The sequence below is a fragment of the Podarcis liolepis genome (genome assembly GCF_965112155.1).
Source record: "Podarcis liolepis genome assembly, chromosome: 13".
Lineage (NCBI taxonomy): Eukaryota > Metazoa > Chordata > Lepidosauria > Squamata > Lacertidae > Podarcis > Podarcis liolepis.
In genome coordinates this window covers 13,591,578-13,619,106 of record NC_139573.1, presented here as the reverse complement: position 1 = coordinate 13,619,106, position 27,529 = coordinate 13,591,578, and the positions used below count along the sequence as shown (strand labels likewise).

Here is a 27,529-nt window from a genome sequence, read left to right as displayed (position 1 = left end):
TAAAACGATAGCAACACTCTAAAAGCACCAAAATAGCAAAGTCAAGGGTGACTATGGGGTTGCATCTTGCTTCAGGCCGAGGAAGCTGGTGTTTGTCCACAGGCAGCTTTCCAGTTCATGTGGCCAGCATGACTAAACCGCTTCTGGTGCAACGGAACACCGTGATGGAAACCAGAGCACACAGAAACACTATTTCCCTTCCCGTCACAGCAGTACCTTTACCATAACCATGTTAGAGTGCTGACTGTCCCCAAAGGTACCTGATCCTGAAGCAAGGGGCTTTGAATACTTGTTGTCCAGATATTTTGGGCTGCAACAACCATCACAGTACAGCCATGCTTACCTGAACAGATTGGGATGGTGGGAAATTGAAAACATCTTGAGGACGCCAGGCTAGGAAAGGCTGCCTGAGAGTGTTTTGACACTGAGTCTCTGACTTATATAGTTGTAAGTAAACACACACATTCCAAAATGATACAAACTTTCAGTGACTTTCTTCTAAAGGAAATCAAAGCTGAATAAATGGTACACTTCTCAAAATTCTCACTACATAGGGGCATGAAGTGATTGTGACAAAAGGAAATGAAATGGGACAAGATTTTTGATATAAGCAAAGTTAAACAAAGCAGAGACAAAACATTCTCACAGGGAGCTGAAGGCATCTGGCAGAGGGGTAGCTGCTTGTGATATTTTCATCTTTCTGGGGTTTGCAAGCTTGTGCATTTCAGAAACTTACACAGCCTGTTGAACCAGATTGCCTGGAATTGGTTCCCTTTGGAATGAGATCCCTGGAGGCTTTCTGGCATTCTGTAATATGTGTGTTTATTTAAGGATATACAATCTGAACAGAGGTGAAAGTAAGCATACTAGCAGACTGTCAATGTCCACTGTACCCCCCTCAGGTTCCCAGTGAACATTTCCAGACTTGTTTATTGTGCATGCATCCTGATTTAATTGTGGGGAGGTTAGGCAGCATTGCATCAATGAAGTGTAAACTCACACTTTCCTCTGCATTTTCTTCATCACAGAAAGTGCAATATTTTGGGAAGTGCATTGTCCTGCAAGACCTCCAAACAGCTGTAATTGCTCAAGATGAGTTTGCCAGAATGTGACTGACTCTAATCTGAAAATAGCAACACTCTAATAGTGCCAATAGAGGGACGCGGGTGGTGCTGTGGGTTAAACCACAGAGCCTAGGACTTGCTGATCAGAAGGTCGGCAGTTCAAATCCCTGCTCCTGCCAACCTAGAAGTTCGAAAGCACGTCAAAATGCAAGTAGATAAATAGGTACAGGAAGGTAAACGGCGTTTCCGTGTGCTGCTCTGGTTCACCAGAAGCAGCTTGGTCATGCTGGCCACATGACCTGGAAGTTGTACGCCGGCTCCCTTGGCCAATAAAGCGAGATGAGCTCCGCAACCCCAGAGTTGGTCACGACTGGACCTAATGGTCAGGGGTCCCTTTACCTTTTTAATACTGCCAAGAAAGAACTCTTCTTCTCAGATATTCCTTAGTCATTTAAAAGGCCGGTTGTTGATAACAGTCAACCAATCTTCCAAACAAATGCAACATTGGGCTGCTTCATCAGGACTAATATGCAATTCTTCGGCAATTTCTCCTGGCTCCATTAACCCTCTCTTCTCCAGCCACCCATCTCCCCCATTGTACAATATAGATAGAATTTTAAAATATCTTATATATGCTTTAAAAAGTCAAATCAACTGCAGGTGCATAAAGGATGTAATTCGGTTCACACTTTTCCTGTCCCATTGAACACAGTGGAATCAATCAAGACTAACAGTGAAATCCTATCCATGCCTAACCAGAAGAAACAGGGTAGAACAGAACCTTGAAATGGCCCTTGACACATCTCAGCTATTCCTATTTCTGGAAAGGAATAGCTTAGCCATAATGCTGTAGGCTTTGGTATCTTCTAGACCATATCCTCCAATTGCCAAAAAGATGCAGGGACAATCACGAAAATGTTCAAGCCATCACGGGACCAGGTTATTTTAAACAGTATCTTCACCAAATTAAGGTTTTTAGCATAGTGGCACCAGGATTTTTGCAAGACTGTGACTATCGAAATCAGACAAGCACTTACCATTGAAGTACTGGGTCACTTTCTAAAAACAAGAATTTTTAGATAAATGGTTTGATTAAGCACTGGCCATTTCTTCTGAATTTTATGATTTCTGGATTTTACTAATCTTGGTTTGAATGCAATGCTAGTGCTCCTCCGAGCAGACCTATTGAAATATATTGTCCTAAATGAGTCATGTTTATTTATTTCAGTGGATCTACTCTAAGTAGTTTTATTTTTTATTTCCCGCCTTTTCTCCCACAGTAGCTCATTTACATTTTATGATGTTGTAATGATTTAATTGTATATCACCAAGATATTGCTTAATGAGCTAGCAATATATATAAATATTTATTGTGGTCCAACGACCCATAACATGGATTCAGAATAAAATACAGATTCATACAGACAACCCCTCAGGGAAGGGAGTCCAAAGCATTATTTGTTTAGTCATGTTGATCTTTGATTCTTATGACTACTGAAATAAACTTTGCCACAGCCACCGTGATATCTTTGGACTTGTCATCCAGAAGATATTTGGTATAGTAGGCTTCAGATTGACCCGGTCGATTTGCCAATAGTGCTTTAATCAATAGCTCCCTAGCTTGATAATATTGTCCGCAATGCAATAAAATGTGCCTCATGCAGTTGATGTCCTGAGAGCATACACAGATCCTATTTTGATAAGGAATATCTCTCAGTCTGCCATTTAACACTTCTGATGGGAATACATTTAATCTGGCTTTGGTGAAAAGATGCCAATATGTTGGTACAGACAAATTTCTAAGATATGCAGGTGTCTGAAAATTGAACCCATAGTAAATTCCTACTGCTAATGGGCCACAGATAACATGCGATTGAGATTGGAGATCACTATATGATATGTCCTAGAGCCTTTGCCTCAGAGATTCAAGGGCAGTATCATAGCCCAGATGGTACAGGAGAGAAGGTGGCATACCAATCAAAGTGGCTTTTCTAACCATAATTTTCATCCATGAGCTGGTAAACGTCTCGTTGTTTAGGTATGGAAGTAACCCCTTCCCTAGGCCAAAGACTGAGATCTTGAGCCAGTATCTCAGGGCAGCCCACCATGCTTTAGTTGATAGAGGACATTCGGCTGTTTCTAAAAATAGTATTGCATTTGGAACACATTTTATCAGAGAAACTTTGCCTGGAAGCCATCAAACCTGGAGAATGAGCCATTGAACCAGACATTTGAGGCGCAGAGGAGTTGAGAGACAGATTTTGCATTAAATACCTCAATGGCTGGTGGAACATAATGGCCTCCCCTTGGATAAAAGAATCGAAGTATAACCAGTTTGCTTACCTCCGCCTTTTGATAGGCTGTCTGCTAATGATGTTTCCAGGACTTGGAATGATGGAATAAAAGCCCTAGGTACCGGAAGAATTTGGTCTGCTCTGGTACCCATTTACTCGGGGAGAATCTCTTCTCAAACACCAGGACTTTTGATTTTTCATAGTTGATGGATAACCCATTACCAGAACAGTAGTCTGAGAATTTCCTTAGTTGGTAGTTCAGGCCAGGTCTGGTTCAGGAGAGGATGGCCATGTCATCCGCATACAGCAAGAGAGGGGTCTTTCTCGTCCCCATTTTTGGAAGATGGCCCTCAGGGTCCATTAAGCTTGCCTCTAAGTCATCAAAAATGAACTGAACAATGCATCCCTTTCTCACTCCCTTGGCCATCTCAATACAGTCAGAGAGCTGGCCCTGCAACCCGCACCTAACCTGCAAATTGCTTCCACAGTACAGGGCTTTAATAAGATGTAGGAGGCGATAATTCTTAGTACTAGCTGTAATTTGGACCATAGTTGGAATCTGAGGATGGAGTCAAAGGCAGATTTCAGGTCCATAAAGGTCACAAAGAGTATTCCCTGTAGAGGTCTGGTGTACTTCTCGGCTTTCCAAAATTGAAAGCAGACTGTAGCTCAGGTGTCCATTTTTTCCTACACAATGCTGGAACATTAGCTTTATCAATTTTCCCTTGTTCTATGTGAGAGCGCTGAATTGAATTTTGGCCAATAGTGGAGATGATCACTGTTATTGATATTGAAGTTTTTGATTAATTAAAAGGCCTCCCTGTTAGTGAGACAGTAATCTACTCTGCTAGCAATTTATAAATAACTAAATAAATCTCTCTCCATGCTTTCATAGGAAAAATGGAGAACCTGGAAGGAAACTACACTCGGGTCAATGAATTCCTCTTGGCAGCCCTTTCCCCATCATGGCAGTCCCAAGCCGCCCTCTTTGTGGTCTTCCTCCTGGTCTACACAGCCACCCTAGCAGGAAACACCCTCATCATGCTTACAGTGACCTCTGACCCTCGGCTGAGCACACCCATGTACTTCCTGCTGGGTAACCTCTCCTTCCTGGATCTTTGCTACTCCACCGTCACAGCCCCTAAGATGTTGATGGACTTCTTGGTTGAGAAAAGGAGCATCTCCTTTGATGCCTGCATGGCTCAACTCTTTTTCCTCCATTTTGTGGGTGCTGCCGAGATGTTCCTCCTCACCATCATGGCCTATGACAGGTACGTGGCCATCTGCAAGCCTCTGCACTATCCCAACATCATGAACAGGCAACTCTGCAGCTGGTTGGTGGCAGCTTCTTGGACCGGAGGCTTCATCCACTCTACAGTCCAGACAATCCTTACCATGAGGCTGCCCTTCTGTGGACCTAACCATGTGGACAACTTCTTCTGTGATGTCCCACCTGTCATCAAGCTGGCCTGCACTGACACCTATGTTATTGAACTCCTCATGGTCTCCAACAGTGGCCTCATCTCAAGCAGCTGCTTTGTCATCCTGGTGACCTCCTATGCCACTATTCTGGTGAGGATCCGCTCCCCTGAGGGACGTCGCAAAGCACTCAATGTCTGTGCCTCCCACCTAACTGTGGTGACATTGTTCTTTGGTCCTTGCATCTTTATCTATGCCAGGCCTTTCTCCACTTTCTCAGTAGATAAGCTGGTCTCTGTCCTTTACAATATCATCACCCCCATGCTGAATCCGTTGATCTACACTCTGAGAAATAAAGATGTGAAGTCAGCCATGAGGAAGCTGAGAAGCAGGGAAACAATTTCTGGTGGGAAGGTAGACATGTGATTCCCTGCATTCTTCCCTATAAAGACATTCACAGCAGCTAAGATGTACACAGTGTGTTAACTGGAAAGTCTCCAAAGTAATTATCTAAACAGCCATGAACTGATAAAATGTGAGATGCTTTGACTCCTCTGATATATGATTTTATGACCCACCCTGTTCTTTTGCTAGTATGGTGGATGGTTTATAGGAAATCATTATCATGATCACTGCTATTTTTCTAGAAAAAGAGATGCTGGAATTCACCCTGAACACCTCCATTGTTGTCTTATGACAATGGTGCCCGAGAGCTGCTGGAACTGAGTTCTGACGAGTTCCAGCTGAATAAAAGCCCTGATATTATCATGCTACACTGAAATCTATGCTATTATCACTCTACACTGAAATCATTAATTTACTCAAGCCATAGGGAAGTCTCTGAAGTTTAATACATTTCTGAGTATTTCATCATGTGCTAGTTTGGGCTGGTGAGAGTTGTCATCATCTGGAAGGCACTAGGTTGGGGAAGGCTAGCATACATTTCATTAATTTAACGAAACTGTGTTATTACTACCCACAGCCCATAGCCATATATGTATCATATAATTAGTTCGTGTACAAACAAAGACAGCTATTATTTACATTGTGTGCTGATTTTTAATAAATAAGACAATTAAATGGGGAAGTGACTAGAAAATGGGATTGTCAAAATGGGACCATCAATATCCGTGAAGCACCACTGAAATAAAAGAAATTGGCTATTGCTAACTTTTTTAATGAGGTCCTCTGGGATCACTGGAAGGTGTTTCTTCTGGGCTCAGTATATCCTTGGATGCACTTCTTCGATAAGCAATATAACTATGAGGATGTGGAAGATTTCTTCTGACAGAAGGGCTGTCTGCAAATTGAAGGGCAACAAAGGGTAAATGTTTGTCTCATCTTTGCTTTTTTTACATTGTCTTTTTGCATGGCTTTAGTTTTCCTCCCTTGCTCCTCTATTGATCATTTGGTTCAACCAGTTGTCCTGCTTGCTGGCATCTGGTGGGCCACACTGAGAAGAAGATGCTGGACTAGATGGGCCACTGGCCTCATCCTGCAGACCCTTCTTATGTTCTTATCTTCCTTGCTAATCACTACTAAGGAAGCAAAGAGAACACGGAGGAGGGGTCTGGTGGAGGATCAGGATGGGTGGCATGGTGGCTGCTTTTTTCTGGCTGCCTCAAGCCTTTATGGCAGAGTTGGCTAAACTGCAGCCCTCCAGCTGTTGTTCAGCTCTCACCAGCTCCAGGTACCATGGCAGTGGTCAGGGATGGTGACAGTTGTGGTCCAGCAATATCTAGAGGACTAGTGGTTCCCTATTCTTGCTTTAAGGGGACAGCCATTACTTTCAATGCAAAAATTAGAAGGAATTTGTATTAAAATGCTGATTGATTTTGATTAGGACTCTTTTTCTAAACAAATATCAAACTGATGTTGAAATGTGGGAAACTGAATTTAAGATAGGAAAAATGAGAAACCAAGAAACTGAAAATGACAAATCCTTCTTTCTTTAGTCCCTGAGCTCTGCATGTGTGGCCAGCACTACCATTTAGACAAATTGAAGAAGCTGCCTCAGGTGGCAAATGCTGGAGGATGGGAAATGTGGAGGACAGAACTGTGTGTTCCATACGGTCTTCCCTTTGCATCCTAAGCTAGTTGTAGTTGATGTGTAGTTGAGGATTCTCTGGTAGGAAAGCAATGTTAAGCTGCCAGTTTTGTCAGCAGCTGAGAGTGGTATTATGGGGTGGGGGCACCATCTTATTCAGGCTTCCTCAGCCTCGGCCCTCCAAATGTTTTTGGCCTACAACTCCCATGATCCCTAGCTAGCAGGACCAGTGGTTAGGGATGATGAGAATTGTAGTCTCAAAACATCTGGAGGGCTGAGGTTGAGGAAGCCAGATCTAATTCATCTCTTCAGGCAGCAAAAGGGTTCTGCCGGATCTGCTCGTGTTCTTGAGAATCTCTGTGGTTGGAGGGAGGAAGGTGTAGGGTCCACCATCAGTAGCAACAGCACTGGATCTTTGTTTTGTTAGCCTTAGATTTGGGAAATGAGCCATAGTGGTAATCTGCACTTCAGAAGGTCCCAGGCTCAATCCATTCAGTTAAGTGCAAGTTTCAAACAATAGTTGTCTTGTGGTTTATTGTTTCTGAAAGTGCAGATGTGGTCAATTTGGCTTTAACTGCACACTGAATTGAATTTCTCCTCTTCACTATCAGTGACATCATATTCAGATCACAGAGGACTCCATGTAACTCATCTCCTGGGTTTAGTTTTCTGAACAATATGCAAACCAAAGAAAAGACAACCTTTGAAATTCGCACCTGTTTGAATTTTGTAGTGTAGGAATTATAGTCACCTAAGTCCTACCCAGAGTTGACCCATTGAAATTAATGAATAAAAGATTGCCATGTCCAATAATTTCCACGTGTCTGCACTGAATAGGACTAGAGGTGAATACCATCCTAGTCCTAGTCCTTATAATACAGCAAAATGTGCATTAAAATGCACATAAGTGTAAATAATAGTTAACGAAATTGATTAGATCAAAGGAAATTCTTTTGCAGAAATCTGTGTATATTTTGCAAAATTGCATACAAAAATATGTATATTAGGAGAAATTTGCAATAAAATGATGATAAATATTTATGTGGTTTTCTTTTTTAAAAAACCACAGAGTGATGTGTAAATATAGAGAATTTAAGATTGGAAAGATGAGAAACTGAGAGAACCTGAAACTGATAGATCTACCCATCTCTACCTGAATTGCAAAGGAAATACTTTTCCTATCATCATGACAATATTCCTTGGGTAAATTTGGCCGATTGTGAACAGAAAATGAAGTATAAAAAAAAAAAAGGAATAGTGGCATCAGAAGGCAAAAACAAACACAGACATGTATGTATGATACATTTGCTTGTATCAATATTGTACTCTTGCATCAGTGCTGGATGTGTCCCTGATTCCTATTTCTAGATGAATGCAAAACATGCATATAATTGACAGAGGTGTTATCAAACTTGGGAATAGAGGAGAACAAGGAAAGGATTGTTTTGTTTCTTTGCATTTATGTTCTACCTTCTATCCAAGGAGCTCAAGAAGGCATACATGGTTCTCCCCTCATTTAGCTCTCACTACCCTGTGAGGGAGGTACATCGGGATTCATTGCTGTTGTTTGAGGCTCAGATGGCTTCAGTGATGCAGAGTGCCTTCCATCATCTTCAGCTGGTGACCCTGTGGACAGGGATAGCCTAACTTCTGTTGTCTATGCTCTGGTAACCTCTAAGTTAGATTACTACTATATGTGGAGTGGCCACTGGATAAGGTTAGGAAGCTTTGACTGGTGGAGAATTCAACAGTCAGGTTGTTCACTGGGGAAGACGGTTTGCAGTGGCGTAGTGTGGGGGGTGCAAGGGGGGCCGGCCGCACCGGGTGCAACATCTGGGGGGGTGCGCTCGCTGCCTCCGGAGTCGCCGAAGAGCCTTGGGCGCAGGCTGTAGCAGAGCCCCATGTCTCGCGGAACTGACGAGCTGTGCGCGCGCCCGGGCTGAAGGCGTCCGGCAGGCAGCGACTCTCAGAGCTCGTCGCAGTCCCCACGCGTCAGGGCCGCGGAGGACGCGGCAGGCAGCCCCTCCTCACAGCCCTGCCTCCGCCGCTGCTGCTGCAGCAGCTGGGCCATGTTGCATTTTCCTCGCCTCTCTGCCCCCCTCCTCCTCCGGGCAAGCGGCATCGTTTGGGCGGCAGCGCCAGCGGCAACTCGCCTCAGATCAGCAGGTTAGGGGTTGGGGGGGCGGAAATTACTTGCCTTGCCCCGGGTGCTGACAACTCACGCTACGCCGCTGACGGTTTGATCATGTAACACTGATCCTGGCCTGACTGCACTAGCTATCATTTAGTTTCCAGAATCTTAGAATTGGAAGGCCATTCAACCTCTGTTTAAAAAACCATAAGGAAGGAGAGTCCACCACCTCTTGTGGGAATCTGTTCCACTGCTAAACAGCTCTTAGTGTCAGAAAGTTTTTCATAATGTCTCACAGGTACTAATCCCACACTCTAATCACTACAAAACACTGGCTCTGTGTTATGTACTAAGCTTAGATCCTAGAACAATAGGCAAGTAGGATCCTAGAATGCAACAATTGATTGGCCTGCAGGAAAAGACCAATCAGGCTCCAGGAGGGAAGCAGAATCAGCCATTCAGACAGGACTCATTGTGCAAATAATGTAGAGTGGTACCTCAGGTTAAGTACTTAATTCGTTCCGGAGGTCCGTTCTTAACCTGAAACTGTTCTAAACCTGAAGCACCACTTTAGCTAATGGGGCCTCCTGCTGCCGCCGTGCCGCCGGAGCCCGATTTTAAAAGGAGCAGGGGTATTGCAATCATTTATTGTTTAACAATCCGAATATAATTGTTTTTCAGGACTACATCTGCAAGGATGGAAAATGGGAATCACACTGTAGTGAAAGAGTTTGTTATCCAGGGGTTGTCACAGCTCTGGGAGATGCAGCTGTTCCTTTGTGTTCTTCTCCTGCTCTTCTACATCATCATCCTACCTGCAAACTTTGTCATCATTGTGACAATCTGTAAGGACCCCCATCTGGGATCCCCCATGTTTTTCTTCTTAGCCAACCTGGCCTTCTTGGACATCTGCTACAGCTGTGTCACCCCACCAAAGCTCATGGCTAACATATTCTCTGGTCGCAGGACTATATCATACCTGGGATGTATCACTCAGATTTTTTTCATTCATTTTCTTGGTGCAGCTGAGATGTTCCTTCTCATTGCCATGGCCATTGACCGGTATGTGGCCATCTGCCAGCCACTGCGCTATGCTACTATGGTGACCCAACTAGTCTGCTGGGGTATGTCGGTATGTTCATGGGTTGGAGGATTCCTGCACTCCATAATCCAGGTCATTCTCATCATCCCTCTCCCATTCTGTGGCCCCAATGAGCTTGACAACTTCTTCTGTGATATCACCCAGATTATTAAACTGGCTTGCACCAACACTTACACATTAGAATTTGTCATGTTTGTTAGCAGTGGCCTTGTAAGCACTGCGTGTTTCATCCTCCTCCTCATCTCTTATGGGGCCCTGCTAATAAAGGTGAGGACAAGCTCAAGCCATGGGAAGAACAAAGCCTCCTCTACATGCATCACCCACATCATCATCGCCTGCATTATGTTTGGTCCAGCCATCTACATCTACTGCCGTCCCTTCCAGGACTTTCCCTTCGACAAAGTAGTAGCCTTTTTCCACACCGTGGTCTTCCCTCTGATGAATCCCATGATCTACACACTGAGAAACAAGGAGATAAAAGTTGCTATGTGGAGACTGTTGAAGAAATATAAAAAATAATGATTTCACAATCAGTCCCTCTTCCCAAGTTTCATGGGGCACAGGCTGGACAGCACCCTTTTCTGACACTCCAATGAATGAATATAGGGGAACAGGTGACCATGGATACTGTTTTGTATTCCTTGGAGGAACCATGGTATTAACATAAAATAAAAAAATAAATAATGCCAAATAAAAAAGACCCCACTTTTTTTCCACTGAGGAAACAAAACCTTTATAAAAAACAAATTCAAAATTCAAATATCTTTAATACGGTCAATGACCAACAAGCAATTTATAAAATAAAATATGGCAATATAAGTACTATTGTACTACAGATAGCAGTGGAGATATGGCCAAATCACAAAATTGGTACTTATGTTTATGACCAGGTTTCGACTTTTAAGGTTTTGAGGATTCAGTTCAAATATCACTACTGTTTATTATCGTTCCTTCGATGTTTGCAATTTGAACTCCGTTGCTGTCATCATTGCTTGTCTTATTCTTGTTGCGATGTAACAGTACTTCGCCACAGGCCTGTTGATTTCGGGGTCTTTGTCAGCTAAGAGGTGTCTGATATAGGTGTCATCTGTACTACAAGGTATTTCCCTCAGAATCGGCTCAATCAGCTCTTTTCTTGAGTCTCGATATAATGGGCAATATATGATAACATGCCCGATGGTTTCTATTTTGTTGCTGTTACAGGGACATAATCTTTGTTCGATCGGTATTTTGTTGTATCTTCCCTCTAGAAGAGCTGAAGGGAGAGCATTAAAGCGGGCCCTGGTAAATGCCCATCGGTGTTTGGCATTATGTAGAACTTTAAGATAGTTTGCTAGATGGGGGCTTTGGGAATCGAATAGGAGTTTATGAGTTATCGGAAGTTGACTAAAGTCATTTTGGGCTTCAATGTCCCTGAGTCTTTCTTTGATTATATTCTTGGCCCTTCCCCTTTCTAAACTTAATAAATACTCTGGGGAGAGACCGTATGTGGCCAATTTTCTGAGAGTGCCCTTCAACCAACTAGATTGGAATTTGTCAAGAAGCATCAGGGAAAGTAGTCCAACCGGCGAGTTGTTCAGTCTTAGCCAAGTGCATAAGCTTCTTATCCATACTTTGGTTTTGATGCAGTATAAGCCCGCTTCCAGTCGTAGGGCGGCATTTGGGACGCATTTAGGTGTTTGTAGGAGTGATCTAAGGAAACCTGATTGTATCTTTTCATATGGGTCTAGATTGGAGAGGGAGACGAGTGGTGCGCCGTATAGGATTTGTGCTGTTGGTTTTGCAGCGAATAGTTTAATTGTGGCAGGAATAAAATTTCCTCCCATTGTACGATGGTATCTTAGAATTGCTGTTGTACTTTTTGTGCTGTAGCGGAACTGCAATTTATGTGGGCAGTCTTCTTCCTTGATGCTTGGAATATAACTCCTAGGTATTTAAAGCATGTCACTTGTTCAATCTCCTGATTGTCTAATTTCCATCTATATATTTTTCTTTTGTTAGAGAATACCATGATTTTTGTTTTTTGATAGTTCACTACTAGTTTCTCTTCTCTACAATATTGTGATAAGCTGTTAAGAGCTCTTTTAATGCCCTTCTGAGTCTGGGACAGTATAACCGCATCGTCTGCATAGAGTAGGATAGGCAGTTTTTTATCTGCTAATTTTGGGGCGTGTATATCTGCTCCTTGTAGGTGGTCTGTTAGGGAGTTTATATAGATGTTGAACAAAAAGGGGGCCAAGATGCATCCTTGTTTAACTCCCTTTGTTGTTCTAATGGAATTAGAGAGTTGACCTTCTTGGCTACATCTTATAGGAAGTCGTGTGTTGTTGTACAGTTTGGATATTAATAGCAGGAGACGTCGGTCTATGGATGATTTGTTGAGGTTGTCCCAGAGTCAGGGTCTTGAGATGGAGTCAAAGGCTGCTTTAAAATCTACAATTGCTGCAAATAGGTGGTGATTATGATGCAGCGTGTATTTCTCAGCTAGGTGCTGTAAGGTCAAGCAGTGATCCATTGTGGATCTCCCCTTTCTAAATCCCGCCTGTGCATCATCAAGAATCTTCGCTCTTTCTATCCATTCACACAGTTTCTCGCTGAGTTGTTTAGCATATAATTTGCTTATTATATTCAGGAGGCTTATAGGTCTGTAGTTGGAGGGATCATCCCTCAGGCCTTTTTTGTAAATGGGAATAATGATGGAAGTCCCCCAGTCGTATGGAATCTGTGCAGTTCTATCTATATATGTGAACAGGGAGGCTAACAGGGGGGCCCACCAGATCGCGTTGGTTTTAAAAAGTTCCGCTGGTATACAGTCAATTCCGGGGGCTTTCCTGTTCTTTAGTTGGTCAATCAGCAGATGGGTCTCTGTTATTGAAACTGCTGGCCATGGCTGTGTCCGGTCTTCCGGTATGTCTAATGCATAGGACTCATCACTAGATTCCTCGTAAAGATTATGGAAGTGTGCTTCCCAGGCTTTCATTGATATGCAGCAGGATAGTTGTGATAGACCCCTATCCGGTTGTACAGCAACGATTCTCCAGAATAATGATGAGTTACTGGAATTGGAGGCCTCTATCAGTTGCTGCCATAATAACTTCATTGCGTACCTTTTCTTTTGTGTCAGGAGTTTTTTTTTTCACTGAGGAAACAAAACCTTTATAAAAAACAAAACAAAAAGCAATAAAGGTCTTCGTGTTTTGGTCATTGTTCTAAAATATGTGTCTTCTTTGGGGAGTGCAGAAAAGGAGCAAATCCTTTTCCTGTGTACTGCCCCCAGAAAATCATCATGGCAACCCCTTCTTTCCATGCAACCAGTCATTTCCCTTCTCTGTAGATCAAAGCTGTCTTGCAAGAGAGGGGGGTCATAGCTCAGTGAAAGAGCATGTAGACACTCCCAGGTTTGCCAGGAAGTGTAGGGAAGTCCTGGAGAGCCACTGACAATCAGTGTGGACTCCCCCCCCCCAATTTTTTAAATTAATTTTCACATTAGTCACGTACAAAAGAAAAAGAAAAAAAGACAAAAGAAAAACATTACAATACACAAAAATACAGAAAAACACATAGAAAAGAATTTTAATTTCCAAATCCGGATTGCATTACATTGATGACTTCTTCGAATCCCCTCTAACTGAATTTCATTTTATCACCTAATTAGCAGTTCTCCAAATTCATATTTCTAATAATATTAACTTCTTTCATTTACTAACTTCTTCTCCATTATTAATATTCCAATCATTTGTATTTTTAACTACATAAACTTATTGTAACGCTAGGCCTAATGTTTTACTTCCAAGAGATTTCTCTTTATCTTATATTACAGTATTAACTAGTTATTCTTTAAAATTCCTCCAATCCTTTTGGGTCTCTTCTTTCTGGTTGTGGATTCTTCCAGTCAGGTCGGCCAGCTCCAAAAGTCCAACATCTTCATCTGCCATTCTTCTATTGTTGGCATCTCTTGCGATTTCCAGTTTTTGGCAAATAAAATTCTTGCCGCTGTAGTGGCATACAAAAACATTCTAACATCTTTTTTGGGCAATTCTAGTCCTATTATTCCAAGTAGAAAGGCTTCTGGTTTTTTAATAAATGTATTCTTCAACATTTTTTTCAACTCATTATAAATCTTCTCCCAGAGGTCTTTCACCTTGGGAGATGTCCACGACATATGGTAAAAAGTACCTTCTTTTTCTTTACATTTCCAACACAAATTATCCTTTGTATGATACATCTTTGCTAATTTCACCGGGGTTAAGTTCCATCTATACACCATTTTCATAATGTTTTCATTTAATACCGTACATGCAGTAAACTTAACCCCTTTCTTCCACAGCCTTTCCCAATCTTTCAATATTATATTGTGTCCAACATCTCTTGCCCAATCAATCATCACAGATTTAACTTGTTCATCCTTTGTATGCCATTCTAACAACAAATACATTTTAAAGAGATTTTTAACATTAGTATCTAACAATTCTGTTTCCGATTTGGACTTTTCTGTTGCAAAACGGTTTTTCCTATCCAATTTAAATAATTCATTAATCTGATAATATTGTAACCATCCATTTAATTTGTCTTTGATTTGGTCAAATGGTCTTAGTTTAAATTCTTCATTTTCTTCCACTAGTAAAACATCATATTTCAACCATTTACTCTCCATATTCAACTTTTTCTGAGCCTTAGCTTCCATTGGTGAAAGCCATCTGGGTGTTTTCCTTTCCAAGAGATCTTTATATCTTATCCATACATTATATAGAGATTTTCTAATTACATGATTTTTAAAACCTTTATGGGCCGATATCTTGTCATACCATAAATATGCATGCCAACCAAATACACTGTCGAATCCTTCCAAGTCTAACACATCAGCATTATCTATTTGAATCCATTCCTTAATCCATCAGAAAGCTGCTGCCTTGAAATATATTTTCAGATCTGGCAGGGAAAATCCCCCTCTCTCTTTTGCATCTGTTAATATGTTATATTTAATTCTGGGTCGTCCCCCCCCCCCCGCCAGATAAATTTAGACAATGCTTTCTGCCATTCTTTAAAACATCTGACATTATCAGTAACTGGTAAAGCTTGGAATAAAAACATCTTTAACCACCTATATTCGGCCCATTAATGACAATTTTAAATTTGACCAAATCTCAAGATCTCTCTTTCTTTCATTCCATAATTTCTCATAATTGTCATTATATAAATTCAAGTTTTTCACCAATAAATTCACACCCAGGTACTTTACTTTTTTCACAAAAACAAGGCCTGTCTTTTCCTGAAGGATTTTTCTCACCTCATTATCTAAACCCCCCCCCCCCAGCACTTTGGTTTTGCTCTTGTTTAACTTAAATCCTGCTACTTGCCCGAACTCTTGAATCAACTCCAGTGCTTTCACCGCAGTGGAATCTGGGTCTTGTAATGTTAATACCAAATTGTCAGCAAAGGCTTTTAACTCATATTGTTTGGATCCTACTGTTATACCTTTAACCTCTTCCTCTTTCCTTAGCATGTTTAGCAAAACCTCCAGGACCGTAATAAAAAGCAGAGGGGAAAGTGGGCACCCTTGCCTGGTTCCTTTCTCAATTCTAATTTCTTCTGAAACCACATTATTAAATATGAGTTTAGCTTTTTGCTCAAAATAGATCACATTAATACCATTTAAAAATTATTGTCCAGCCTCAATACTTTCTAAATTCCTTTTCATAAAACTCCATGAAACATTATCAAAGGCCTTCTCAGCATCTATAAACATTAACATCGCTTTTGAGGTTTTTTTAACTTCTAATCTTTCTAACACATCGATTATATTCCTAATGTTATCTTTCATAGATCTCCCAGGCAGAAATCCTGCCTGGTCCTTATGAATATAATCTGTTAGTACCTTCTTCAACCTGTTGGCCAGAATGTTAGCAAAAAAATTGTAATCCACATTTAGTAATGAGATCGGCCTATAATTTTTCACATTGGACCTATTTTGGTCTGGTTTTGGAATCAGGGTTATAAGGTCTTCCTTCCAGGTGCTTTGTCCCCTCTAATATCTTATTGCATACGTCCATCAATGGCTGAATAAGCCAGTCTTTAAAAGTTTTATAGTATTTTGCTGACAAACCATCTGGCCTTGGTGTTTTACCAAGCTGCATCTGATTTATTGCATTCTCAACCTCTTGTCTTGTGATCAATCCATTAAGTAGGATCTTTTTATTTTCGGGAATTTTTGGCAATCCATGTACTTGGATAAATTGCTCGATTTTACCATTATCTTCTTTTCCATTTTTATGCAGTTGTTTATAGTATTTCTAAAAACATCTTATCTCTGCAGGATTCTCCATAGACTTTCCTTCTGATACAATATTAGTAATATTGTTTGTCTCTTTTTTAACTGCCAAGCCAGCAATTTTCCACATTTATTTGCCAATTCGAAGTTTCTCTGTCTCATCATCCCCCCCCCCATTCTATTTCCTGATTTATAATCTGGGAGTATTGGATCTGTAGTGCTTTAATTTCCTTTTGAATCTGCTGGTTCTTTGGATTAGATCTCAAGTTCTTATCTTTATCTTTTAATTGAGAAAGAATATTGTCTTTTTTCTCATTCTGTATCCTTTTCTTGATCAAATTTTGTTGTATGAAGAATCCTCTCATTACTGCCTTACTTGCATCCCAAACGACTCTTATTTCCACCTCAGAATTAACATTTGTCTCAAAGTAATCCTTTAGAGTCTTTTGGGCCTTTCTAATCATCTGCTCATTGCTCAATAAATCATCGTTCATTCTTGATCTCCGCAGGCAGCTGAATCAAGGCGGGTCGGGGCTGCTGATTCTTCTAGACCTGTCAGCAGCCTTCGGCATGGCCGACGTGGGGATCCAGGGCACAGTCTTTCAATGGCTGCGCTTGTTTATCTTTGGTCGGGAACAGAGGGTGGCGCTTGGGGGGGAACTGTCATTGCGCCACTCCCTGGTGTGTGGGGTGCCTCAGGGTGCGATACTCTCCCTGATGCTTTTCAACATCTTTATGCGCCCCCACGCCCAGCTTGTCCGGAGTTTTGGGTTGGGCTGCCATCAGTATGCCGATGACACCCAACTCTATCTGTTGATGGATGGCCATCCTGATTCGGCCCCAGACACACTGATCAGATGTTTGGAAGCTGTGGCTGGATGGCTACGTGGGAGCCAGTTGAAGTTAAATCCTTCAAAGACAGAGGTCCTTTGGCTGGGTCGGGACGATATGGGATTGGGGGGGGGCAACTCCCATCTCTTGTGGGGGCACAATTAGTGCCAGCACCGTCTGTTAAGAGTTTGGGTGTAATCTTCAACACCTCCCTTTTCATGGAGGCGCAGGTTGAAGCTATAACAAAGGTGGCATTTTAACATCTCCACCAAGCTAAGCATCCACGTGACAGTCACCTCCAGACTGGATTATTGTAACTCGCTCCACGTGGGGCTGCCAGAAACTCCAGCGGGTGCAGAATGCTGCAGCGAGACTCCTTACGGGGTCCTCGCTGTGAGATCACATTTACCCGGTGCTATACCAGCTGCACTGGCTCCCAGTGGAGTACAGGATCAGGTTTAAGGTGCTGGTTTTAACTTTTAAAGCCCTATACGGCCTAGGACCCTCGTACCTACGAGACCGCCTCTCCTGGTATGTCCCACAGAGGAACTTACGATCTTCAAACAAAAACATCTTGGAGGTCCCAGGCCACAGAGAGGTTAGGCTGGCCTCAACCAGAGCCAGGGCTTTTTCGGCTGTGGCTCTGATCTGGTGGAATGCTCTGCCACAAGAGACTAGGGCCCTGCAGGACTTGACATCTTTCCACAGGGACTGCAAGACAGAGCTGTTCCATCAAGCCTTTGGCCAAGGCACAGCCTGACTCCCTCCTTTGGCAATCTTCACAGAACTCTAGCCCAATGGTTGCCATCAATTTGATTTGAATTAATTTTATAATGAAATGATTTTAGAAACTTGTATTATTTTATTGTTGTTAGCCACCCTGAGCCCGGCTTTGGCTGGGGATGGCGGGATATAAATAATTTTATTATTATTATTATTATTATTATTATTATTATTATTATTATTATTCATCTGTAAGACCCCTGCAGAGACAATTTTATTTCCAACAACACTGCATTATGATCCGAGCAGGTCAGTTTGGACAATACTGAGGCAGATTGACCTGTAGATCTGAGTCAGTACAAGGCAGATTCCCATGTTTCTACACAGTCACTAAACTAGTCTGCTGCCATCAGGTACAATGGAGCAGGATACTCTCCCATTGCCATATTTGGATTTGATATTGAATATGTAAATAGATTTTTTTCCCTTTTCCATTTTTCCTATTTTTCTCTTTCCCCCCTTAACAGTCCTTTCTTGATGTTTATTTTTTGTGATGTTTGTTACTGAGAAAATAAAAATATTTAAAAAATAATCATTTAACAAAACTGTGTTATTACTACCCATAGTCCATAGCCATATATGTATTATATAATTAATTCATGTACAAAAAAGGAGAGCTGTTATTTACTCTGTGTTGAGGTTTAATAAAAAAAATAAACAATTAAACGGGGAAGTGACTAGAAAATGGGGTTCTCAAACCTCATGCTGATTATCAGTATCCTTGAAGCACCACTGAAATAAAAGAAATTGCTAACCTTTTTAATGAGGTCCTCTGGGATCACTGGAAGGTGTTTCTTCTGGGCTCAGTATATCCTTGGATGCACTTCTTCCATAGGCAATATAAGTATGAGGATGACGAAGATTTCTTCTGCCAGAAGGGCTGTCTGCAAATTGAAAGGGATCAAAGGGTAAATGTTTGTCTCATCTCTGCTCTTTTTTACATTGTCTTTTTGCATGGCTTTAGTTTTCCTCCCTTGCTCCTCTATTGATCATTTGGTTCAACCAGTTGTCCTGCTTGCTGGCATCTGGTGGGCCACACTGAGAAGAAGATGCTGGACTAGATGGGCCACTGGCCTCATCCTGCAGACCCTTCTTATGTTCTTATCTTCCTTGCTAATCACTACTAAGGAAGCAAAGAGAACACGGAGGAGGGGTCTGGTGGAGGATCAGGATGGGTGGTATGGTGGCTGCTTTTTTCTGGCTGCCTCAAGCCTTTATGGCAGAGTTGGCTAAACTGCAGCCCTCCAGCTGTTGTTCAACTCTCACCAGCTCCAGATACCATGGCAGTGGTCAGGGATGGTGACAGTTGTGGTCCAGCAATACCTAGAGGACTAGTGGTTCCCTGTTCTTGCTTTAAGGGGACAGCCATTACTTTCAATGCAAAAATTAGAAGGAATTTGTATTAAAATGCTGATTGATTTTGATTAGGACTCTTTTTCTAAACAAATATCAAACTGATGTTGAAATGTGGGAAACTGAATTTAAGATAGGAAAAATGAGAAACCAAGAAACTGAAAATGACAAATCCTTCTTTCCCTAGTCCCTGAGCTCTGCATGTGTGGCCAGCACTACCATTTAGACAAATTGAAGAAGCTGCCTCAGGTGGCAAATGCTGGAGGGTGGGAAATGTGGAGGACAGAACTGTGTGTTCCATACGGTCTTCCCTTTGCATCCTAAGCTAGTTGTAGTTGATGTGTAGTTGAAGATTCTCTGGTAGGAAAGCAATGTTAAGCTGCCAGTTTTGTCAGCAGCTGAGTGTGGTATTATGGGGTGGGGGCACCATCTTATTCAGGCTTCCTCAGCCTCGGCCCTCCAGATGTTTTTGGCCTACAACTCCCATGATCCCTAGCTAGCAGGACCAGTGGTTAGGGATGATGGGAATTGTAGTCTCAAAACATCTGGAGGGCCGAGGTTGAGGAAGCCAGATCTTATTCCTTATTTCAGGCAGCAAAAGTTTTTCAGTCAGATCTGATCATTCTATCATGGTCTTGAGAATCTCTGTGGTTGGAGGAAGGAAGGAATAGGGTCCAGAAGCAGCAGCAGAAGCAGCAGCAGCAGCAATGAATCTCAGTCTTGTTATCCTTAGATTTGGAAATGGGCCATAACTCAGTGGTAATCTGTTTTGCACTTCAGAAGGTCCCAGGCTCAATCCATTCAGATAAGTACAAGTTTCAAACAATAGTTGTATTGTGGTTTATTGTTTCTGAAAGTGCAAATGTGGTCAATTTGGCTTTAACTGCACACTGAATTGAATTTCTCCTCTTCACTATCAGTGACATCATGTTCTAATTGCACAGGAGTCTATGTGACTCATCTACTGGGTTTAGTTTTCTGAACATATTATAGCCATCCAGTCCAGCTGGAGCACATATCACTGAGACATCTATCCCATACAGTGCTGTTAGGCAATCATCATTTCTCTGCGCAAAAGCCAATGAACCTGAATGCAACATGAACCCATGAGTTAGTTTGATCTGCTCCTGGCCAGCCTACCAATTGGTTGCATTTATAATAAGGTGTATAAATGGGGGCAGTGGGATTGCAATCCTTTATTGTTTAACAATTCAAATATAATTGTTTTTCAGGACTACATCTGCAAGGATGGAAAATGGGAATCACACTGTAGTGAAAGAGTTTGTTATCCAGGGATTGTCACAGCTCTGGGAGATGCAGCTGTTCCTTTGTGTTCTTCTCCTGCTCTTCTACATCATCATCCTACCTGCAAACTTTGTCATCATTGTGACAATCTGTAAGGACCCCCATCTGGGATCCCCCATGTTTTTCTTCTTAGCCAACTTGGCCTTCTTGGACATCTGCTACAGCTGTGTCACCCCACCAAAGCTCATGGCTAACATATTCTCTGGCCGCAGGACTATATCATACCAGGGATGTATCACTCAGATTTTTTTCATTCATTTTCTTGGTGCAGCTGAGATGTTCCTTCTCATTGCCATGGCCATTGACCGGTATGTGGCCATCTGCCAGCCACTGCGCTATGCTACTATGGTGACCCAAGTAGTCTGCTGGGGTATGCTGGTATGTTCATGGGTTGGAGGATTCCTGCACTCCATAATCCAGGTCATTCTCATCATCCCTCTGCCATTCTGTGGCCCCAATGAGCTCGACAACTACTTCTGTGATGTCACCCAGTTCATTAAACTGGCTTGCACCAACACTTACACATTAGAATTTTTCATGTTTGTTAGCAGTGGCCTGGTAAGTGCTGCATGTTTTATCCTCCTCCTCATCTCTTATGGGGCCCTGCTTATAAAGGTGAGGACAAGCTCAAACCATGGAAAGAACAAAGCCTCCTCTACGTGCATCACCCACATCATCATCGCCTGCATTATGTTTGGTCCAGCCATCTACATCAACTGCCATCCCTTCCAGGACTATCCCTTTGACAAGGTGGTGGCCTTTTTCCACACCATGGTCTTCCCTCTGATGAACCCCATGATCTATACACTGAGAAACAAGGAGATAAAAGTTGCTATGTGGAAACTGATGAAGAAATAAAGAAATTAGTGATTTCACAATCAGTCCCTCTTCCCAAGATTAATGGGGCACAGGGTTCTCATGGATGTGTAGATCTTATGCAAATAGGGTAGACATCATCGCTTTCTGACACTCCAATGAATGTACATTGGGGAACATGGATACTGTTTCGTGTTCCTTGGATGAACCATGGTATTAACATGACAAAAATCATATTAATATAAAATCATATATAAATATTTCCAAATAAAAAACACCCATTTTTCACTGAGAAAGCAAAACCTTTATATAAAAACAAAAACAAAATAAAAGCAATAGAACTCCTGGTGTTTTGGTCATTGTTCTCAAATATGTGTCTCCTTTGAGGAATGTAGCAGAAGAGAAAAGCCATAGCCTGTGTACTGCCCCCAGAAAATCATCATGGCACCCCCACCTTACCATACTTTCCTAAGCATGTTTATGCAAATATATTTACTTCCCAATAAGTGTAGTTAGGATTGCAAAATGGGGTTGTCAGCCACAAGCTTCCAATTAACATCCTTGAAGTAGCCTTGAAGCATTGGAAATAAATGAAAAAGAAGTTTGGTTTATAATAAGGCCCTCGGGAGCCTGTGGAAGGGTTGTACCCAAGAGCCCAGCTTATCCTTTGATACACACCTCCTCACCTTCAGCTCTCCCAGGGCCAGAAGTAATATAGCATGGGAGGATGAGCAGACCTGCAGCTGCCTCAAGGGCTGTCATACACTTGGTGGCAGCAGGGGGTAAGTGACAGCTACATCTTCACACTTCAGCCTTCTCTGTCTCCCATCATACCCCTTCCTCCCTCCCTCCCTTCCTCCCTCCCTTCCTTCCTTCCTTCCTTCTGCAAGAAAGCAAGAGGAGCGATAAAGGAATAGGGTGAGGGAGCTGAAGTGACTGTATTCACTCCTTTAGCCACAAGGTCTTTGATGGGATGGGCAAGGTTCTGAATTCTGTCTGCTACCAATAGTGAAGTGGTACAGAGGCCACAGAGTCAATCCCTGGGTTCTCCAGGTAGGGAAGACTCCTGTCTAAAATCCTGGAGAGCAACTGCCAGTCAGTGCAGATAATACCAAGCTAGATAGACGAATGGTCTCACTCGGTATAAGACAGCTTCCTATGTTCTTTATGTTCCTATGTTCTTAAATTCTTTATCTAAACTGTTTTTCTCCCATTAGTAGTTTAAAAGGAAACATACATTCATTGTTTTCTATGTTGCAAAAGATAGTCTAAAACTTGAAACCATTTTAATGAGAGAAGAACAATTATGCCTTTTCTCTTGGAGGGACTGGGGTTCAGAAAAAGAAAGGCAATATTTTGAGGTCCCTCTTCTGGAAAACTCATGTGTCTGCATATTTTCTACTTCACAGGTCCATAATGTGGGTATCTGAGAGAGAACCTTTATGTATGTGTATCTATTTCCTATGATTATTCAGTCCCATTATTTATGCATGGAATGGAATGTAAGGTTCAGCATATTTGCTTTATTTACAAATATCCAAGCAAAGAATGATGGAAGCAAGCAGGCGCTCTTAAAGCAGGCAATAAATCTTCAGAGAACAACTTCTGTACTCTCTTAACTCCATTTAGGCACTATAAGCACAGGATCTCTCTAATCAAATATTTTTGCTCGTTCTCTCTACCTACTTCTGCCCACAGCTGGATATTTCTTATCTCTTCCTGATCTGATGGGTATCTAATTCAAAAGATGTATATAACTCATATATATTGCCCAGAGGAGAGAGAGAGTTCGTTACACACTGAGCACTCAGCCTAAACTATTAGCACACCAGTAACCTAACAAGGAAGACATTAGTAGCCAATCATAACATTATTTCTACTGCATTAAGTTGGGCAGCAAATGAAAGAGCACTAAAATATGAAATGCACAGATGAGCCTCAAACTGATGCTTATTAAATAGAAATTTCACCACTCTATTTTTCTCATTTTTTTATTTCAGTCAATAACCAGTAGAGAATAACCCTCCTTGCAATTCTTTCACTAGAACAGGAAGGGAAAACCTGTGGTCCTTTTGGTGTTGCTGGGCTGCATCAAGGCCCAGACAGTATGGACAATGGTCCCAGATTATGTTGTTGGAATGTGGAGGTGAATGCTCAGCCGAAGCTGAACTGAATACTGAACCCCTCTTGGAGGAGCATGCTTTACCCCAGATATAATCACACTGAGACTCTGGGTTTAGGAAAACAAGGAAGCCAGTGTTTATTAGAGGAAATATATGTTTGGTAAAAAAAAGAGATTACCAAGCTTTAGTCAAGAAAGTGCACCTATTCCTGGCACTTTGAAAACTATACCAGTATGATAAACTTCTTTTCATTTGAAATTGACTTTTCATTTGCCTTTTGAAAAAGCAATAGCTGAACAAGATACCCAAACGATAACTGGACCACTGGTTTCTTACAAACCAGCCAATCAATGGGCTGTATGCACTGTTTATATAACCTTGAGATGAAAGGGTGGAGAGGGGAAACCCACCTTGTAGATTTTTCCTGTTTAATATCTTCATCATTATTTGACTGCAGAGCTATGCACTCTAAAAATGGAACAATGGAACCATACAGTAGTGGAGATGGAACTGAACTCTACAGTAGTGACAGAGTTTGTTCTCCAGGGATTATCACAGATCTGGGAGCTGCAGCTGTTCCTCTGTTGTCTCCTCCTGCTCTTCTATGTCATCATCCTACCTGGGAACATCCTTATCATTGTGACCATTCTGAATTATTCCCATCTGGGATCCCCCATGTTTTTCTTCTTGGCCAATTTGGCTTTGATGGACATCTGCTACAGCTGTGTCACCCCTCCAAAGATGATAGCCAACGTCTTGGCTGGCTGCAGAACCATCTCCTACAGGGGCTGCATTGCGCAGCTTTTCTTCATTCATTTTCTGGGTGGGGCCGAGATCAACCTCCTTATTGCCATGGCTGTGGATCGGTATGTAGCCATCTGCCACCCACTGCACTATGCCACTGTGATGACCAGAGTGGTTTGCTGGATGTTAGTTGCAGGTTCATGGGCAGGAGGATTCATACATTCTATAATCCAGGTGATTCTCATCATACCACTTCCTTTCTGTGGCCCCAATGAACTGGACAATTTCTTTTGTGACATCACCCAGATCATCAAGCTGGCTTGCACCAACACTTATGCATTAGAATTTGTCATGTTTGTTAACAGTGGTCTGGTCACTACTGGATGTTTCATCCTCCTCCTCATTTCATATGGGACTTTGCTGGTCAAGGTAAGGACAGGCTCTGGTCAAGGGAAGAGCAAAGCCTCCTCTACGTGCATCACCCACATCATCATTGTCTTCATCATGTTTGGTCCGGCTATCTACATCTACTGCCGTCCCTTCCAAGATTTCCCCTTTGACAAGATAGTGGCTTTTTTCCACACTGTGGTCTTCCCTTTGATGAACCCCACAATCTACACACTAAGGAACAAGGAGATCAAAGTTGCTATGTGGAGACTGATGATGAAGTATAAAATTTAGGCAGATATCGGAAAGGAAAATAGAGTGTAGTGCTTCAGTGATCACTTTATGTTTTATTTTACTTTATCATCCCAGTTTCTTGGAGTAATGTTGTAGTAACACAGTAGTGTCTTTATAGTGAGTGCATATCATCAAAGGTAAATTTTAAGGGTTGATTTGAAATGAAGTATTTCTATGAAATAAAGTGATATAAGTGAATGAAATGGATTTTCAACACTGTAGTCCAATTAACTGTGTAGTAAAGCTAGCACATATTTTTAATAACTTTGGAATAACTTGCCAAAACCAATCTTCATGCCAGAAAATGTTAGCTATTTTTGAGTCATTCAGATTTGTGCTGCAGTTTCACCCCCAAACCTTTGTGGTAAAATAGACTCCTTAAACAAAACTTGAAGATGAATCTTGTCAGGATGGCAACAACTGAACAAGCTGTATTATTTATATATTGAGTTCAATACAATTTATTTCTCTCCCTTGAGCCCAAGAGAGGGTTTGGTCTTCTTGCTCCAAAAATACAGACTTTCATAGCAATGCATAAATTGTTAGTCCATTGCTTGCCTGTCTTCATAATTTTTTCCGGACAGAGCCTGCTTGAAGTCTTCACACTCCCATGTTCTCAGGCAACAAAATGACAGCAAGACACCCCCACCCTCACATTTCACACACACACACGCACACAGACACACACACTTTTAGAGGCAGTTAACAAGTTAACAATACAATTTATGCTTTGTAAAATACATTTTCTACCAAATACAGTACAAAACTATCAGGAAACACTTGAAGCACATTTGTTTCCTTCACATCTTCCTACTTACACACTCTTACAAGTGTTGGAAATGTTGAGAACATTCTCCTCATAATGATGAGTATTTGTAATAAGTTATCAGAAGAGTAAAGTTTATCCATTTTTGTTCCAATCATTAGACATTCTAAGAATATTCAAGTGTAATCTATGCAGCAGAGGTGGGTACGTTGGGACCCTCGAGACATTGCTGGACTCCAACTCCCATCATTCCTGACCAATGGCCATGCTGGCTGAAGCTGATGGGAGTTGGTGTCCAGTGACATATTTAGGGTTCGTGTGCCTAAGCCTCCTATAGAGGAACCCTGTATTATTAAAATTGCACAGAAAACAAAAAAACCTGATAGATTTCTGTGCAATCCAAACTCATGATCTACCTATATTGAATGCCCTGATATCCTTATACCATATAGCTGTGAGTTTGCATTTCTTAGTACAGAAAGTATTGATCTGATATGTAGAAATCTTTCCTATTCTAATTAATTCAAGATGGTTTCTGGAAGCTTCTCTGTGTGAAAGAAACAAGCAGAAGGTTCATGATGTTTGGGTTATTCCTTCAGAGAAGCTGAGCCTGGGTTTCACTTTCCTTTCTGTCTTTCTTTCCTTTTGGTGTGGTGTTCTGTACATAGTATGCTTAGTGTTAAGGTTTAGACTTATTATATTTTATTATAAGTTTAAGTTAAGTCTGCTGCAACTGGAGTTCTTATGGACAGTGCCAGTCCTGAATGTATTGGATTTGTGACATTATGCTTCAGTAGCAGTAAAGCTCTGCTGGATGAAATACAATTGCCTCTTGCCTCTTGTCTATTTACTGGGAATCTGACAACTTGTTTAAGGTTTTACTCTGCTAACTATACATTGGAGTTCTGCTCTGGGTGATATTGAGTAGAATTTCATGGCAGTAGCCAGTCATATTTTACTATTTAACAGCACCACAAAGCCAAATTAGGCAACACTAATCTAAATAACCAATCACACAACTTCCTTGTAAGACATGGCTACATAAGATATGGCAATTAGAATAAGATGGGTTATTTGATTATTGATGTAAACCCCCAAAATGTATTTTTTATTGTTAAGCTTTTACCTCTATCTTCAGTACATTTTATTTTATTGCTTTGGCTACTGGCTGATGCAAATAAAGATTCTTCTGATTCTATATGAACATGTTGCAGTGCCAGCTCATAACTGGGGTAATGCATTCTGCCAATGTGGAAAAGAGCAAATTTCTTCACTGCTGATAAGGATCCAGAGCAGGCCTGACTGGATTTCAGAGCCCATCAAGCAAAAGCAGAGTCATCAAGAAAGGCAGGAGTCAAAGAGTGACAATCCAGCTAACAGTTGCAGTCAGTGCTGGATTTACGTATAAGCTAAACAAGCTATAGTATAGGGCCCCACTCTCTTGGGGCTCTCAAAAAATGTAAAGGAAAAAACCTGGATGTATATTTCCAAAATATAAGATAAAAAACAAATAAAATAAAATCTACATACAGGAACAGTGTTTTGTGTTGTGTATGGACCTATTAGGTCCATAAATTACCATATAGCATATATTCAACACAAAAAACAGCAACAATTTCTTGTTGATAAAGGACAGCTAGACATATAAAGGGCCCCATTACCTTCAGTAGCTTAGGGCCTCATCAGACCAAAATCTGGCCCTGGTTGCAGTAAGCTGATCAAAAGTAGATGAGAGAAATTAACAGTAATGCAACAATCATGTCTACCAAAGGAAGAGATTGTTTATAACAACAACAATAACA

At 41.5% G+C, this 27,529-nt stretch overlaps 5 protein-coding genes across 5 annotated transcripts in view; all 5 read left to right on the top strand.

Annotated features, from left to right (window-relative positions):
• The window catches only part of LOC310691388 (vomeronasal type-2 receptor 26-like), a 252,293-nt gene that overhangs the window by 178,332 nt on the left and 46,432 nt on the right, over window positions 1–27,529 (top strand). The window lies entirely within an intron of this gene.
• LOC310691429 (olfactory receptor 4Q2-like) lies at window positions 4,259–5,335 on the top strand (the record flags this gene model as incomplete). Its single annotated transcript, XM_083471221.1, has 1 exon — window positions 4,259–5,335. One exon carries the CDS (start codon window positions 4,259–4,261, stop codon window positions 5,201–5,203), a length of 945 nt encoding a protein of 314 aa, XP_083327347.1. The 3' UTR covers window positions 5,204–5,335.
• LOC310691438 (olfactory receptor 4N5-like) lies at window positions 9,653–10,659 on the top strand (the record flags this gene model as incomplete). Its single annotated transcript, XM_083471230.1, has 1 exon — window positions 9,653–10,659. One exon carries the CDS (start codon window positions 9,653–9,655, stop codon window positions 10,574–10,576), a length of 924 nt encoding a protein of 307 aa, XP_083327356.1. The 3' UTR covers window positions 10,577–10,659.
• On the top strand, window positions 20,541–21,455 carry LOC310691445 (olfactory receptor 4N2-like; the record flags this gene model as incomplete). The annotated part of the gene is made up of 1 exon (XM_083471237.1): window positions 20,541–21,455. One exon carries the CDS (start codon window positions 20,541–20,543, stop codon window positions 21,453–21,455), a length of 915 nt encoding a protein of 304 aa, XP_083327363.1.
• On the top strand, window positions 23,542–25,010 carry LOC310691425 (olfactory receptor 4N5-like). Its single transcript, XM_083471217.1, has one exon. The coding sequence runs from the start codon at window positions 24,011–24,013 to the stop codon at window positions 24,959–24,961; it is 951 nt and encodes a 316-aa protein (XP_083327343.1). The 5' UTR covers window positions 23,542–24,010; the 3' UTR covers window positions 24,962–25,010.

Excerpts from the sequence above, each read along its gene's own strand:
- LOC310691425 (XM_083471217.1), top strand. The coding sequence starts at position 24,011 with ATGGAACAATGGAACCATACAGTAGTGGAGATGGAACTGAACTCTACA.